General features: G+C 49.9%; 1 protein-coding gene across 1 annotated transcript in view; it reads right to left on the bottom strand.

Annotated features, from left to right (window-relative positions):
• JAK1 (Janus kinase 1) overlaps positions 1-16,485 on the bottom strand; it is a 136,752-nt gene that overhangs the window by 9,084 nt on the left and 111,183 nt on the right. Inside the window, exons 10-17 of the mRNA XM_017541530.2 lie at positions 15,579-15,702; positions 13,441-13,627; positions 9,326-9,432; positions 6,038-6,181; positions 5,165-5,252; positions 4,047-4,174; positions 3,311-3,446; positions 1,429-1,580 (exon numbers count right to left, since the gene is read on the bottom strand). Coding sequence (XP_017397019.1) covers positions 1,429-1,580; positions 3,311-3,446; positions 4,047-4,174; positions 5,165-5,252; positions 6,038-6,181; positions 9,326-9,432; positions 13,441-13,627; positions 15,579-15,702 — 1,066 coding nt within the window. The remainder of the gene's footprint in view (positions 1-1,428; positions 1,581-3,310; positions 3,447-4,046; positions 4,175-5,164; positions 5,253-6,037; positions 6,182-9,325; positions 9,433-13,440; positions 13,628-15,578; positions 15,703-16,485) is intronic.

The following is a 16,485-nucleotide window of genomic DNA, read 5'->3' as shown; positions in this document are numbered from 1 at the left end:
AGACCCCTATCCCCTATTTTATTAAAAACACAGGTCCTTCCTTACACCACCCTGTATGCTGTTCAGAGACAGGAATGCAGCACGTGCTCAACAAATACTGACTGATGACAAATAGCATGTTGTTTCATTTCCAAGGAAGTTAAAAATAAAAATGAGTTTCCCAAATGCCTACGCTGAAAATTCCAAATAGTAGATCTGTAGATCTGATGGCTTCCCTGTGGGGTTGAGATCCTTCCCAAGTCCTGCACCATCTTTAATTGGCAAGTTGTAAAGGTTCTACCTCTTCAGTATCTCCCACCCTGCACTCTGGACTCCCACTGCCATTTCCGGATGTGCCTCAGGGCCCTGTCTCCCTCTGGGTCTCTCCTTAGTCTGTCCATCCCAGCTACTGCACCCAGAAGAACATCCCAAGGCCAACCTCCAAGCCTCTCCCTCCTCCACCCAAATCCTTCCTTGTCCCATGCCACCCTCAGTAAACTGCAGGCTCTGCAGCCTGGAATCAGGGCGTTTAAAAATGAACCCAAATGGCCTTTCCCACCTGATCACTGTTACTCCTTTCCCTTTCCCCACTCCAGACACTCAAGGCCAGGCACACCAAACTACCCGGGCTCCCTGCACAGCACTGGCACCAGGCTCTCACAGCTGGAAGTGATGCCTGCCCCTCTAAATACACGGAGCACATTCCAATGACAGTGACTGAGATGAAGGGAGAGTGGTCTTTCATTGTGATTTTTACTACTTTATCCCTTTGGAGTTAGAGTCTTCACTTTTCCCACGGGTAGATTTGGAAGAGAGGTCCACAGCTCACCTGTTCTGCATTCTAGCTGAAGAACCTAGGTAAATGGGGCTACCTGAGTCTCTGTTACCTTGTCTGTCAAATGAGGGTAATGACACTGCCCTACCTAATTTGCAGGGCTCTTGGGGTGACACTTTCAGGTATTCTTTCTGGAATTCTTACCACTGTTATTTTAGCCTAACTCCCTACAATACGCTAAGGCCCTCAAGGAAAGGCAAGGCCTGTGTCTGTTTTACTGTGAAACACCAGCTTTTCCCTAGCTTGATGCCTGACACGATAGGATTTCAATACATATTTGTGTGTTAATTTTGCTAACAGCCACTTAAAATCTCAGATAAATAATACCATAACATCTGTTGAGCTTGTATTGTGTGCCTGTCACCCTATATGCATTATTTAATTTTCACAACAGCCCTACAAAGTAGTTATTGTTTATCCTCATTATACAGATGATGAAACTGAGGCTCACGGAAGTTGTTACATTTGTGAGGTCACACAGCCAGTAAGCCTGTGAAGAGATTCAAACCCATTCCTGTCTCTTCTCACAGTGCCAGGCTTCCGACAACTCCTGGGAAGCCCACAGGTGCCTGAGAGCCCTCACTTGCCTCATGTCTGGGAAACAACCTGCTCACCTCAATCAGAGTCTTGTCTTTCAAGGGGATCTCGCCATTGTAGCAGATTTCCCAGAGTGTGGTTCCAAAGCTCCACTTGTCAGCAGCCACACTCAGATTCTTGGAGTCCTCCACACACTCGGGAGCAATCCATGGGATTCGTTCAATGCACTCTGGAAGACAACAGACACATTGACGGAACAGTTTCTGGGATCTCCTGGGAATTCAATTACTGTAACTGCAGCAAGAACAGTGAGCCAAAGAAGGAACACTGTGCCCGAACCTGGCCCATGGCCACATGAGCCCCATGGTGGGGCTCTGCAGGTACACAGCCCTCCAAGCCTTGCCCAGCGCTTCTGATACATTAGTCTGGGCCAGGGCCAGAGATGGGTCCCTGCCTCCAAGCTCCCCAGGAGGGTCGTGTAGAGCCAGGCTTCTGAAGCCCCGGCCTCAGGATCAGCAAAACATCCCAGGGTGGGGGCCATCACCCCGGGCAGGTGGACAAGGGCTTAAGAGAAGGCAGGGGAGGAGAACAGGGTGACACACGCAGAGGCAGGCCCAGCCACCCACACCTACCCTGCACCATCATGCTGCAATGCGGTCTTGGTTTTATGTTGGTTTTCTTTCATTTGAGGATGAACAAGGGAAGAAAAGATAGCTCTTGCAGATCCTTTTCTCCTGGCTGGCTCTGCAGCTGCTGTTTCCAGCTTCTCAGCAAGGCCAGAGCCAGCCACCTAAGCAGAGCCCCAGCCACGTCCACTGGAAGCAGCTCTCAGCAAGCCAGGTGGCCTCCACAGAGGGAGGGTCCTAGGGCGAACCTTTAAGACTGGGCCCGTCTGACCTTTCCAGCTTCCTCATGCCCGTCCTTCCTGGCACGGGCACATACAGATGGCATCCTAGGAGGGTGTGCCTGCAGTTACCTGCTGTAGCCACTGACCTGCCAGGCCCAGATGAAATCCCACTGCCTCCCTCAATCACTCTGCCCCCAAGCTAGATGATGTCTCTCTCCTCCAAACCCCAATAGCATTTTACTAGCAACCCCTTTGGAGTCCCCAGGCTTTTCTGCTTGTTCCAGAGACATCTGTTGGTGTCTCAGGCCACTGCTGAGGATAGCACCCATGACAGATTTAGGGTGTAACAGTCTCACGACTTTGGGTGATGAAGTGATGATCAACATCAAACAGGCACTGAAGGAAGCTTCCCATTCCCCTTCCAAGGGGTACATGATTAGGATCTCATCTGAAGGGCTTATTTTTCATCCTGGTTCAGTTCCAGCTTCTTTGATTACATTATGCTCAAAACTTAAAATGCTGAGTTGGTCAGAACTCAGTGCTGAAGACAGTGGTGGTCCTGGGCACAGTGCAAGGCCGCAAGGCTAAGAGGCAGGCTTGGGCTTTCTGGTGCTGGTGTCAATGTCTCAGCTCCCAGGTCTTTCCTCTGGAGCCTACAACCCACCATACTCAACAGCATTCAAGACCACAGCAGTCACTCCAACAAAGGGGATCAGGTGCTGCCATAACTGCTCACTAACTATAGTGGATTTCCAAAGGAACACGGGAAGACCCAGGAGGCCTACCTCCCCGCCTGACATCTCTGATCACCCCTCAGGCCCCATGGTCTCCTCTGTGCTACCCCAGCACCTTGAACATAGCTCCTTCGCTGCTAGGACCAGACAGGCCTTGGGTGAACGGTCTGTTTCACCTGCTGCTTCTATACAGTGACCACCCCTCCCGTCAGCTCCATAGCACACCCTCCCCAGGGACCTTCAGGCACAGAGCAGGAATACTACACACCTGTTTGCTGACTGTGCTCTCTAAAAGGAGACCAACCCCCAGCCCAGCCCCTCTCTCTGCTGGCTTGCCCCTGATGGGGTGGAGCCAGGGGGAGGAGAGGGGAGACACACCTTGTCTAGACAGCACCGTGATGGGGATGCCAGGGTCACTGAGCTTGATGAATGGGCCAAACTCACTGTCGATGCCCTCACGGGCCAGGAGGAGGTTTTTAGTGCACACATTTCCATGAACCAGGTCTTTATCCTCCTGCAGAATAAAAAGGGCAAGTTTAGCCAATTTGCTAAATGCACTCCATTTCCAACCCTGGTACCTTGGGTCACCTCTTCCTTACCCCCAGCTACAGCCACACCCGGACAGCCTGGCCCTGCTGCCAATCATCTGTGTGACTTAAGCATATCACAGGTGCCCCTCGGCTCCAGCTCCCTCATCGATGAATGAAGCTAATAGTGGGGCACATCTCGTCGGGCTTCCTGAGTATTACATGAATCTGTGAAACACCTGAACAGCTGACCTATAGTGAGCACTCAACACATGTCAGCTACTACAGATGCTGGCAGTTCACTCATCCACTCAACAAGCACTGCACCGCTTTCCGCCTTTCCATACATACTCTGCAGTATGCAGGTCGGTCCTCTGACGTGCTAACATTTCCCTCTCAACAGAACTCACGTGAGCACAGGGAATGGCCCCAAAAGACCGTCCTAAGCACCAGGCACACCTGTGTTCAACCACAGAGCCCTGGACTCATGAAACCCAAGGACAGGCCACTCCAGCTGCTTGGCTAGCACCCCTCCCAGGACACTCTGGTTTCTGGCGGGACCAATACAGACATTAGGACATTCTTACCAAGTAACTCAGGGCACTGGCCAGCTGTTTGGCCACTTTGAATTTCCATGGTGTGGTAAGGACATCGCTTTTCCGGTGCATGAAGAGATCCAGAGGCCCCCCTTCCACAAACTCTTCCACCATGATATCTATAGACACAAAAAGAGTCATGTCTGGAACCTGCTCTGTGTGGGACAGTCCTCTCCTTCCTCCCTTTACAACAGCCCTCCTCAGTGGACAGTACTCAGCCTCAGACTACGGATATCCTTGGGAGGTGCAGGGGCTTCAGAGCTGGAAAGGCCAAGTTGAACCCCAAGCTCTTCTTCTAAACGGGTGGCGCTGAGCAAGTGACACTTCTCTGAGCCTCAATTCCCTCATCTGTAATAATCGATGATGGCTAAATGTGACAAGGCATGGAAAGCCTTGGTGGAGGGCCCGACACAGAGAACAAGGTCTCTGGGAACAGCTGCCACCACGGCTGCTGTTCTTACCATGCACCGCGATGTAGAGGTCCAGCCGCTCACATGGCAAAACTTCCCTCTCAATGGGACTCCCGTGTAAGTACACGGAACAGCTACATTATCAGATCTCACGGGGAATAAGTCACTTGGGGTTTAAAAAAAAAAAAACTGCTCTTCTTCCAAACTTATATGTCAGGAACTCAGAGGCCAAGGTCACCCATACATCCCAGTGTGCCACAGCTGCCCAAGGGCCCACCAGCTCAGCAACTTGGCAACCAAGAGAAAGCCAAGCCTGACTGCAGTTAAAATGATGGCCAGTCCACTCAAGGGGCCAGCATCTTGCTGCTCAGGGGGTGCGCTCACCTCGCTCACCTGCCCAGAGGTTCTCGGGGCCATGACCTCATCTCGGTCACGTCAGCCTCCCAAGTCTAGCACAGTGTAGGGTTCTTGCCAGCATTGGCAAGAAAACATTACAGAAATGAATGAAAAGCAATCCGTTTTAGTTCCATCTCCACTACTAACTTAAGCAAATGACCTGCTCAGTCCCTCAGTCTCCTTAACTGCAAAAAGAAAGGCAAGAAGCCTGGGTAACATGAGGGTGGGAAGCACCCCCAATGTCTGCACAGCACCAGGCTCCCCAGCCAGGCCTCCCTCCCCTTCAAAAGACAACACACTTACTCTCCACGTCTCGGACACAGACGCCATAGAGGTACACGATGTGTTTGTGAGAGACTTGTCTCATCATGCTGGCTGCCTCGAAGAAGGCCTGTGGAAGAGCAGGACAAAGGAATGTCTCGGGCCAGCCTTCAGGGGAGTGCTCTCCAGAAGCCTCTGTTGAGGGGAAAGCCAGTGGGCCCAGAAAAGCACACCACTGTCGCCACCCCAGGCCCTTAACATCAATCCCCCGGCCTTGGCTGTCCAGAGGCACTGCCAAGCCTTGTTCTCTGGGCCAACCTGGCAGGGATATGAGACGTATTTAGAAAACCTAACAGAATGCAGAGCAGGGCTGGTGGGAGAAGCTAAGAATTTTCCCACCAGATACTCATGCCCACCTCTCTCCCTTTCTTTCAGCTCTGGGAAATACCAATTAGCACTATGCTGGAACAAAGGGGAAACAAAGGCAGCTGAACACTGCTCAAGATTTGACTTTGTCACTCTAAGAGTCTGTGGGATCTTGGGTGAGTCCTTTTACTCCTCTGGGCTTTAATTTTCCAGACTACAATAAGACCCATGGACTGTATCAGGAACTTTGAGACCATTTGGCCAGAGTCCTGGGGCTCCACAGCATGGCCACGTGGACCTGTACTTAGGAAAGGCTGGGGGTGGGGGTAGAAGGGAGGGCACAGGCCGAGTGTAAGGAGCTGCTCAACCCACTTCCCTTACTCTACACATAGGGTCCTCTAAGATCATATGTGGAGAAAATTCTGAGTAAAAGGCAAGTTTGAAAACCACTGGGCCAAAAGAAGGGTAAGAGTTCTTCCCAACCCATCGTGATCCACTGACCCCAGAAACGGGAGAGGGGAGGGGAGGAGTTCAGAGGAAGATACTTGCCAGGGAAATATCCCTGTGGCTGGGGTCTAAAACTTTGAGGATCACTTTTATCTTCTTTTCTTCAGAAGTTCCTTCGTCATCCTTGTAATCCATCAGGGTCCCAGAGTAGATGTGTGTTCTCGTGCCTCTCCCAAGATGCTCGCCCTGAGGAAGGAAGTGGAAGGCTGGGTGACCTCTCTGTGCCCTGCAGTGATGCAGAGCCTGGGAACGGGTCCTCAGTGGGAACATGGACTATCAATGGGATGGGGCAAAGGCAAGAGGGCTCTCTGCCCCAGGTCATGGTCCCCAGCGCCTTGTCCCTGTCAGGCCTCCAGAGGAAACAACAAGCTATTTGGCCAAACACAGCAGTGACATTTCCTGGGTCCCAGGAGACAATCCTCCTACTCCCTAAACGGCTCCTTGCTTTCTACCTCCAGGAACAGCCTTTGGCCAAAACATAGTCCTAACCTGTCATGACACTGCAAACAGGGCCATCAACAGCCAGCCACATGGTACCCACCCCAGGCCTCCAGAGAAGACTCAGAGAGGAGCCCCCAGAGGGCTCCTCCACTCACAGGCTGTGCTACCCCGTGAAGAGGCTTGTAAATCCTGGCTCTACTACCTGCTGGCCATGTCACATGGGGGCCTTCCTTTGCCATGTTAATAATTTCTGCCCACTTTCTGCAAATGGAGGTAAAAATGGTACTAACTTCATAGGGCCGTGATAAGAATCAAACCAGGAAATAGGTATGGAGGCTCCTGGTACAGACTTGGGCACAGTGGGTGGAAACCCATCTGGTGGGCACATGTGTTGTCTGAAGCCCTCTAGCACAGATAGGCACAATTTCTCACACTGGAACCATCTGTTTCCCATCCATCTATCCAGTGTGTATGTGCTTATGTGTGTGCATGCATGCTATGATTTCAAGTTACTCATGCAAAGTGCACCTGCATTTGCCCTGGCAACCTCACAGAGGAGATGATAATGTCAAGATGAAGGCAGAGACTGGGGGGATGTGTGCTCAATTTCCTGACATGTGAAAGGGAGCAATACCCCTGGATGGGTGGCAGGAGGACTGAATGAGATGATCTGTGCAAAGCCCTGGCCATACCATGATCTATTTCTGAGGACCCTTCCAGTTTTCAGTAACTCTGATTTTAAAATTCTTAATATTTGGAAATCAAAATGTGATTCACCAAACTTAGGCACTGTCAAGTTGTTAACATTAGTCTCACAAAACTTGTAAACTGAAGGTCAATTAAATTATTTGAGGACCCCCTGGAAATGCACAAAATGGACTGTGGCTGATGCCTAGGGAATCGGTCTTCTCCCCCATAGGAACATGCACAATTGTTAATCAGGTATATTAATTTGCACAAATGCCACCATTTGTCATCTGTCAGAGCTGAATGGCAATGCATCCGCCCTGTCCACTGTATCCCGGCAAGGTCTTTGGCTATTCATTAAAGCTGCATCTGTCATGACGTGATCCATCAAGGTTATGGGAAGCTGTATTCCCAGAACATCCCATAAAAGCCATATGCTTTCAGAATAATTGCTCTTCCAGTGGCCACGTCATGACACCACACTGTCAGGATTCTGCAGGGACTACAAAGGCCCATATGGCCCACTTCAGCCTCCTCCGATGCCGTTTCCTCCATTTCGCCTAGCTACTTGCAGCTCATCCTCCAGGATGAGACCTTGCTTCCCTCCCCCAACACACAGGGACTCGCTCTATCACCCATGCTGGAATGCAGTAGCATAATCAGAGCTCACTGCAACCTCAAACTCCTGGCCTCATGCAATCCTTCCAACTCAGCCTCCCTGGTAGCTGGGACTACAGCTGCACACCACTACACACAGCTAATTTTTTTCATTTTTATTTTGAGTAGAGATGTGATCTCATTCTGTTGCCCTGGCTGGTCTTGAACTCCTAGGCTCAAACGATCTTCCTGCCTCAGCCTCTCAAAGTGCTGGGATTACAGGTGTGAACCACTGTGCCTGGTGTGGGACTCTGCTTTGATGCCATTTTCCCCAGGAAGCCATTTCTGTCCTCTCAAGATTAGGACCACATCCTGCTGTATTCTTTTACCTTGGAACTTGTCCCTTGCTAATGTGATTACCTCCTCAGAATGGACAGGAGCCTACTGAGGCAGCAGTCATGCCTGGCATGTGTAATGCTTCATTGCTGTTGGCTAAGTGGAAGGCAGGGAGGATGGTGGTTACCTGCTCACAGGCTCAAAGAGAGGGAAAACAGGCAGGCCCCAAGAACTGTATCAACTTCGACACAGAAAAGAAGGTATGAAACTGTGGCTCTGGTGACTGTAATCTGAGGACACAGCTCTGACACCACGGGAGGGATAGAGAACAGTAAGGATGGGCCTTTGGTGAAGAAATACACCATGATAGAAGTGAGGTGGTTTAGCTGTGCATTTCTACTCCCTCAAGGCCTACGCAACAATTTCAGGGAGTCACTGAAAAAGATAAAGTAACAAACCCCCTCGGGCCACCCTCCCCGGGTTCCTTTATAGCGGACAGCCTCTATGCCACCCTCCAACACCTCCAAGGCCCCGCCATCTCCCCAGTCAGTGAGTGGCCCCGTGCTTCTCTCCAAGCCTGCCAGAGGCCTGCCGCACCATCTCCCTGACACCTCCGCAACACGTGGCTCTAAGCAATGGGGCTGGGGAGAGGCAGCAGAACAGAAAGTGGGCTTTCCCCGGGCCTCACACCACCAGACACAGCCCCCAGCCCCTGGAGAGATGCTGGGCCCCCTCAGCCTGTAGATTCTGGGCAAAAAGGCCTCTAAAGGCTAGGATCTGTTTCTCAAGACAGTTCTCCTTCAGCCCTAGACTGTGCATGTCCTCCTGTTTCCGCCCCGTGGTCTCTGCTGCCCCAGCTCTGCTCCTTCTGAAAGCATCATCAGAAGGTGCAGTACTGGGCGTTGGAAGTGTTCCGTCACACAGCCTGCTGCGGGCAGCGCGGGGTGAAGCCATGCTCCCCTGCGGAGAGCCACCTCCTACCTGCCACCCCCTCAGCACTCCCTCACCACAGAGGGTCCCTGCAGTTCTAGGGAATCCCACAAAGCCTGGCGAAGCCACTTCCCTCAAAACATGTCTCTGAGGAGCACCAGCAAGGGCAAGGAGAATAGAGGTACTCGTTGTATGGCTTTTGCCATCAAAGGAAAGTCTCCCTGTTCTTTTTCTACTAAGATTTCCCCAAACACAGCCTTTCTTCCTCTAGATTCCCAGGCTGTTCCACTGAGGGGAGGCAGGACCACAGCTGGCCCACACCCTGCAGCCATGACTCACCTGCACCAGATCCTTCTTGAGGATCCGATCAAAACTCAGCTGGCTCATGGGGTAGACGGGCTGCCACTCCTGGGCTTTCTTAGTAGCCACCAGCAGGTTGGAGATTTCTGTGGAAGAGATTGGAGGAGTCTCAGCACAGCACCCAAGATCCGAGCTTTCAGATAGTCCACGTTGCTGAGCCGGGGTCAGGACCCATGTGTGAGCACTTCCTGCTTCAGTCATTCAACAAATGCTTATTGAATAAGCACATGGCTCCTACCCTCCAGGAGCTCACAGGGTAATGATGGAGCCAAAACTTCCAAATAATCCACCAATTAATTAGCTACAATTTGTTCAGCTCCTCTAAAGGACAGGGGCATGGTGCTCCAAGGTTGGCATGGCAAGATCTGTTCTGGTAAGAAAGGTCAGAAGCAGTTTTCCTAACAAAATTAAAATTTAAAATGTAAGAATGGAAACTGCAGGAAGTCAGAGACTGTGTCTAATTTTCTGTTCCACCTCCACAGCCTGGTACAGAGTAGGCACTCTATTATTATTTGTTAAACGTGTGAATCAATGACTGGCGTCTGTCTAAAGGATGAGAGCTGTGGAAGGAAGCAGCAGCAGTACCCAGCCCAGGGCATGACAGGAACCAGAGGACGAGGTGAACAAACACTGGTTTTGAGCCAGAAGATCAGGGCAGGTGACCCAGAATGAGGGCCCTGTCTGAGGCTCCTGGTCCCAGCAGTGCCTGACACAGAGGAGGCGCTTACTAAATGCTCCCTAAATGTGCAGGTTTTAAGTAGACCATCCCCCAGATTCTACTGATTCAAACAGCAAACCCAACACATTACAAAATCCGCCACGCCAGGAAATCTATAACCCACAGAAATCACCTTTCCCACCATGGAGCCACTGCAAGCAACAATAGGATAGTGGGGCAAGAAGAGACCTTCCAGATTCCGACTAGCAGGGAAAGTATTCCGGGAATCCCTGAAAACTTGTATGTATTTATCAATTTTTTAATTAACTGAAGCAGGACTATGAGGAAAATGACAACAAACATGCATTTTCCTTTACTTCCTCTTTCCTGAACTAGAAGACAATAACGAGTGAGGGGAGAAAATGGAGCCATTCAAGTCCTGGTTCCTGGTTTCTAAGAGAAGGAAGTTCCTGAAAGAACATCTGTAAGAACAGCCAGGCACAAACCATGGAGGCCACCACACATGCCGCTGGGAGGCAGTGGCTGCTGAGTGCTGGGTCCCTGCACAGGGCCACATGACTCCACCACGGTCTCCAATCCTTGCTATCCCTCAGGGCAGGGCATTCTTTTCCTATCTAATTTTTTAAGCTCACATATTCTGACTGTTTTCTCTGTGCCAGCTACTGTTCCATGAGCATCATACACACTAACTCCTTTATCCTTATGACAATCCCGTGGAATACATAGTATTCTTATCCCCATTTTATGTATGAGAAAACAGATTTGGCAATATTAAGTAACTGGCCCAAGGCCAGGCAGTTCGTCATTTTAGGACTCACACTGAAGTCAGAGATGGCTCTAGTCGCTACCCTTCCCACAACATACCTGGCTCTAACTGGGAGAACAAATGTGGGTGCCAGAAACAGAGCTCAGGGAGAGGCTCCCCTTATTCTCATATCCTGGGCCCTCCTTTTTCCAGAGGCTGCTCCCTCCATACCATTTTCCTGACTCTACCCTGTTACCTGGGGAAAATCCAATCCAGAGGCAACTCAGGCTGCCTTGAGGGAGAAAAGGCATCAAGAAGGAGCCCTGTGGCTGGTTTCCATAAGCAAGAGGCCAGGCAGCAGAGCCACACGGGAAATGAGAGAGGAGGATGGAACCAAAGCCATTTAGAGACTATTATTTGCATGGACACTTGCATGGATACTTCAGCAAACATGGCACCAGAAAACAATGTGAATGGGGAAAGCCCCAGTACCTCCATGAAGGTGTTTCCTCACTACAAAAATGGGGGCAACAGCATGACCTGGGCTGGGGGCTGGGAGTAGAGGAGGGATCACTGGACTTAGAGTCAGACAATGTGAGTTCAAATCCGTACTCATTCTTTAAGTGATCTTGGGCATGTATAATTGAGATAACAACATATTCTGGGTTATTTTGAGGACTAAATGACTTAAAACATGAAAGATCTCCAAACAATGCCTGGCAAATTATAAGCATTACTCACATGCTAGCAGCCATTCCTACTCATTATTGCTACTATTTTTATACCTACTACCGATGCTACTAGGTACATGGCCTTGAGCAAGTCACTTAACATCTCTTAAGTCTCAATTTCATCACCTTTGTAATATCTACAAAAAGCTACTGTGTAGATGAAATAAATAAAGTGGGCACACAAACTGCCAGGGCCACAGGAGGCACCCATCACCCAGCAGCTCCTGGTACCTGGTTCACTTGACAGGCATGATTCACGCAGATTCTGTGCTGGGCACAATCCCCCCCATGAGCCCACACAGAGTGGTGAGTGAGACTCAGGTCCTGTCTTAAGAGTTCACAGTCAGATGGGAAAGGCAACAGGAAACACATTCAGCAATGAGTTTCAGGAGTCTCAACTGGGGTTCAAGTGCATTGCTGTGAATAAATAGGGCTGTTGGGCTTTAAGGTTTGAACTCAACTCTGAGGTCTCACAGCCAAGTGGCAGATGTGTTTTTACCTCTGCGGAAAATCTTCCAGCATGAAAACAAAGGCTGCAGTTATTCTCTGAGCCTGGCAGGAAACCCTATCTGATCAAAAACACAAGTCCTTCCTCTTTCACAAAGTCAGTGACGAGCCCCTTGCTGAGACCAAAAAGTGATTCGAACATCAAGAACCCAGGTCCCTTTCTTTCCTGGTGCTGCTTCCTCTGCCCACCCCTGGTGGTGTGAGGATTCATGGACACATTCCCTTAGAAGAACAAGATCTGTCTCAGATAAAGACTCCTCAGAAGCTCTTCCTCTGACACTCACGGGGCCTCAGCGGCAATCGCACCGCTCCTTCCTTGAGGCCTTCCTCCTTCTAAGGGAAGAACCTGATGCATGCAGGGCAGCATCTTGAGGTGAGGAATGGCAAATAACCAGTTCTCAAGAGCTAGGGCACTCAGGTTAGACCTGCTCAAACCCCTCTGACATTGACCTTTGATGAGACCCACTTAGCTCTTCTGGGCCTCAATTTTCTCATCTCTAAAATGAGACAGTTGACTGTGTGACCTCTAGGTGTCCTTCTAGCCCTCACATTCTAAGAGACAAATCTACCTGCAGAACATCAGTGACACTGCTCATGAGGCTTAAAAAGGAGCAGCTGAGTGGCTCACCCCTTGGATCCATTTTACGGCCTGATCTTCCCTGGCCCCTATGGCCTGCAGGATAAAGACTCAGCTTCATGGCACAGCACCCAAGGGCCCCACACCCTAAGCTTAGCCTCAGCTGCCCCTCCCTTCCACCTTCATGGCAGCCCCTGCCTGTGCCTCTGTTTGCACGTGCCAGGATGCCCTGACCACACTGGCAACCTCCCACTTATCCTCCCACACTCAGCTCAAGAGCTGCCTCCTCTATGTAGCCTCCTGTGCCATGGAACTCAGGGATTTTGATCATCCCTTCTGTTTGACTCCAGGGTATGATTTCTACGTGCTGGTTAAAACGCCCATCACAAACTGCAGTGACCTCATTTACCTGTAACATCTGCATTAGACTAGAACCTCCCAGAAAGCAGGGACTGAGCCTTATGCTTTCTGATTCTTTGCATCTAATACAGTTCTTGGCCCACAAAAGATGTGCCAGGAATATCTCTCAGATAAATAAACCAGTGACAGGCGACCTCTCAAGGCATCTTATCTTAAGGAAGAAAGATGTGATTTTCTGCTTACTAATGCTGAGCATGCCTCTTTCAGCAGCCTAATGAGATGATGAGAAAGGTATATGCCTCTTCTATAGAAAATGCTCACACTCAAGGGATTGGATGTGAGTTGGGCACAGAACTGTCATAAAACTCAATGAAAAACACCTAGAAACTGTGGGAAGGGACCACTCCGGTTAAGCCAGCCATCGTGTTTTGGTCAATCTGGGTCTCGGCACATCACTGATGGGATATAGCCTGGCTCTGCCACAGGGAGACAAACCTCGGGGCTTGGGCTGGCAGCAGCGTTTCAGCATGAAGCTGATATTATCCGTGCGCAGGATCTGTTTCTTGAGGTGGCTCATGAGGTCTCCCAAGCTGGGGAAGCTGCGGTCCGAACCATGCAGGCTGTAGCGGCCCTTGTGCACCTCGATCTGAAAGTTCTTGAACTGCTTCTGGGCACCATGCACCTGCCATTCAGGAAATGACCAGAAATTACATGTTTAAAATGGGGTCAGCCATGGATATGGAAGACAGTAACATTAAGGGAAGCTGCATGAAGAGTATAGAGAATTTTTGCACCATCTCTGTGACATTTCTATGAGTCTAAAGTTATTCAAAGATACTATCAATAAATAAACCAACCAACAACTAAATAATAAAACAAGGTCAAGGAGAAGGCACTGATAAAAGGGAGTTCATATTACAGCAGACACAGCAGCTGTTTCTACAAAAGCATTATTTGGTTTTTTACCTGGAAGATAAGGTTCATAAAAATAACAACCTCACAGGATTGTTGCTACAATTATATAACATGGTGTGTTGAAAAACTTAGTAAGCACTTTCTAAAGTCCAGCAAATATTATGGATCAGCTAATAATCATGATGGCCAAATTTATCAAGTATCACTCTCACACTGAGCCCTTCTGGGCCATGTGTCTACTTGAGGAGAACCACATTGGGAGGTGGTGTTCAGTGTCTGATCCAGGTCTGGGACACTGTGGTGCCACAGATACCAGGTATAAGCAGTTTTCCCTCATGGGCTCTTTTTGTACAAACTAAACTATTTTAATGATAAAGAATGAGGGCTAGAAAGACATACTTAAGATGTAAACCAGGACATGATATTCAAAATCTGTTACTTCATCTGCACAATGGGATAATATCACCTATGTAACAAGGCTTAAGCAAGCACAAGTAGGTATGATGCTTAGCACAGGGTCTGGTGGGCCACAGTGAGTGGTGGGAGTAATCATCTCTGCTGTGTTTTCCAGGTGATGTGACATGAGGTAGGCCATATTACACAGTCACGGACACTCTTGGTACTGCACAGTCCAATTTCACTTCAGGAGGAGGCTGGGCTGTCTCATGCACCCCTCTGTCGTAAACATATTAAGCTTCCTCCAATGACTGATGAATAGAAGGCAAACATCCCAGGAAGGCAATGAGCCCAACCAGCTCTGAGCCATGGAGCCCCGAGGCTCAGCTGTTCAGGAAGAGCCTGGGCAGGTGGGGGTGTTCCTGCACTGCCTCACCTAGGATACTTGGCAGCACTGGTCCCTTCTGCCGTTTCCTCCTCCCACTCTTGACTGAGTCCAGCCCCAGTGGTTTGCCACTGAGCTTGTCCTTCCTGCATCTTCCCTCTGTGCTGATAGCCCCTCTGTGCCCCAGGTCTCCTAGTGCCTGTAGGGCCTGACTAGTACTGATTAAAGTGTATTAATGTAAAGTGTCATATAAAACTGTCTTTTAAAATATTCCACTTTGTATTTTTTAAATTACATGAATAACAAAGGCATTTGTGGTCTAGTGAGGCAAGGTCAGTAGTCATTCTGGCAAGTATCTTAGCCCTCAGAATGTCTCTCACATTTTCTCCAGCTTCAGCTATGCTTCAATCACTAACAGACATTTCTATTAGTGGTCGTAACATGGGGTGGCAATTTGTCTGTTAAAGTGCCTGAAGCCACCATTTGGAAAAAACTGTGTTAGGCCATGTGGATGAAGTGGCATTTGGGCGCTGGTTCGTACCAGTGAATGCTGTAGACAGACATAGCTCTGGGTCTGAGGTGATGCTGTCACTGAATCTAAATAAACCACTCTAAATAATTACACTATACTTTCCAAGTGTTGAGTGTGAATTGGTTTTCTGGTCATATTCCCCCTGCCATGGTGGACCCCCGCCATGGGTCCCATGAAGGAAGAAGGAAAGGGCCCTATGGGGAAGGATGTAGGGGTCTGGCTGCTGGGAGCCTTCTCCTTTTGAGACCAGGTACCCTTGCCTGACCTCCCAGGGATCTCAGGGACCCAGGCTTTTTAACTCCACCCGGCCAAGGGTGGTTCTGTCTGCAGCAGCAGCTCCTGGGCCAGGCTACACTGGACTCCCCATGGCTGTGTGGCTTGGCCCAAGCCAGGGTCCTGACTGACCTCAGACTTCTCAAAGCAGGTGACGGTCATGAGGATGTTGTCAAAGTCTGTGCAGCTCCACCTCAGCACGTACATCCCCTCCTCGCTTCCTTCTTGCCGCAATTTATTGATGGCGTATTCTGTACTATAGGGAGGAGGCAAAGAGAGAAAGAGCTCATACCAAACAGCACAATGAACCCCTGAGCTATCCACTTTCCCAAGCTGCCTCAACGGCCTTAACGGCCCCATCACACTATCTGCCTGGGATCCTAAAGTCCTCTCTGATGCCATCCATGAGCAAAGTGGAAATACCGAGTGGCCTCAGGTCCAATGGGGTCTCCAAGGTTGAGAAGAGGACTCAGCCTCCTGTCCAAGGCAATGAGCCCTGCTTGTCCCCAAAGTACCCACAGACATCATCTCCAGCTCGAGACAGAAGAACCTCCCTGGAGGCTGGTGATGAGGAGCTGCTATACCTCCCCTCCACCCCCAGCCAGCCCAGAGGGTGCACAAGCCTCATGGGCATGGGAACTGGAGGCTGTGTTGTTTATTGTTGTATACCCATGGGTTCACACTGAGTGAATACATCAGTGAGGCTTGGACAGATGTTAGTAGGAACAGGCCTGCCTTGCACTTCTTTGTATCCCCAGGACCAGTGAATCCTGGCATGTAGAGGGCAGTGAACACTGGCTGAATACATCCCTGGATGAGGTTACTAGCACCTGGTAAGTGCTGCTTGTTAAGTGGTGGTGAGAGAGGGCTGCCATGGTTCATGTGTTTCAGAGAGACAGAGACATTACGTACTTTCCAACTGCGCCATGCCTTTGCATGTGCTGGCTTCTCATCTGGATGCCCTTTCCCCACTTTAAGGGCTGGCAAGCCATCACTGATTCTTCAAAGTTTCATCAGATTTGAATGCCACCTACTTTGA

Source organism: Cebus imitator, unplaced genomic scaffold, assembly GCF_001604975.1.
Source record: "Cebus imitator isolate Cc_AM_T3 unplaced genomic scaffold, Cebus_imitator-1.0 Scaffold135, whole genome shotgun sequence".
Taxonomy (NCBI): Eukaryota; Metazoa; Chordata; class Mammalia; order Primates; family Cebidae; genus Cebus; species Cebus imitator.
Note: the sequence above shows the minus strand (reverse complement) of the source record. Positions and strands in the feature narration are given on the sequence as shown.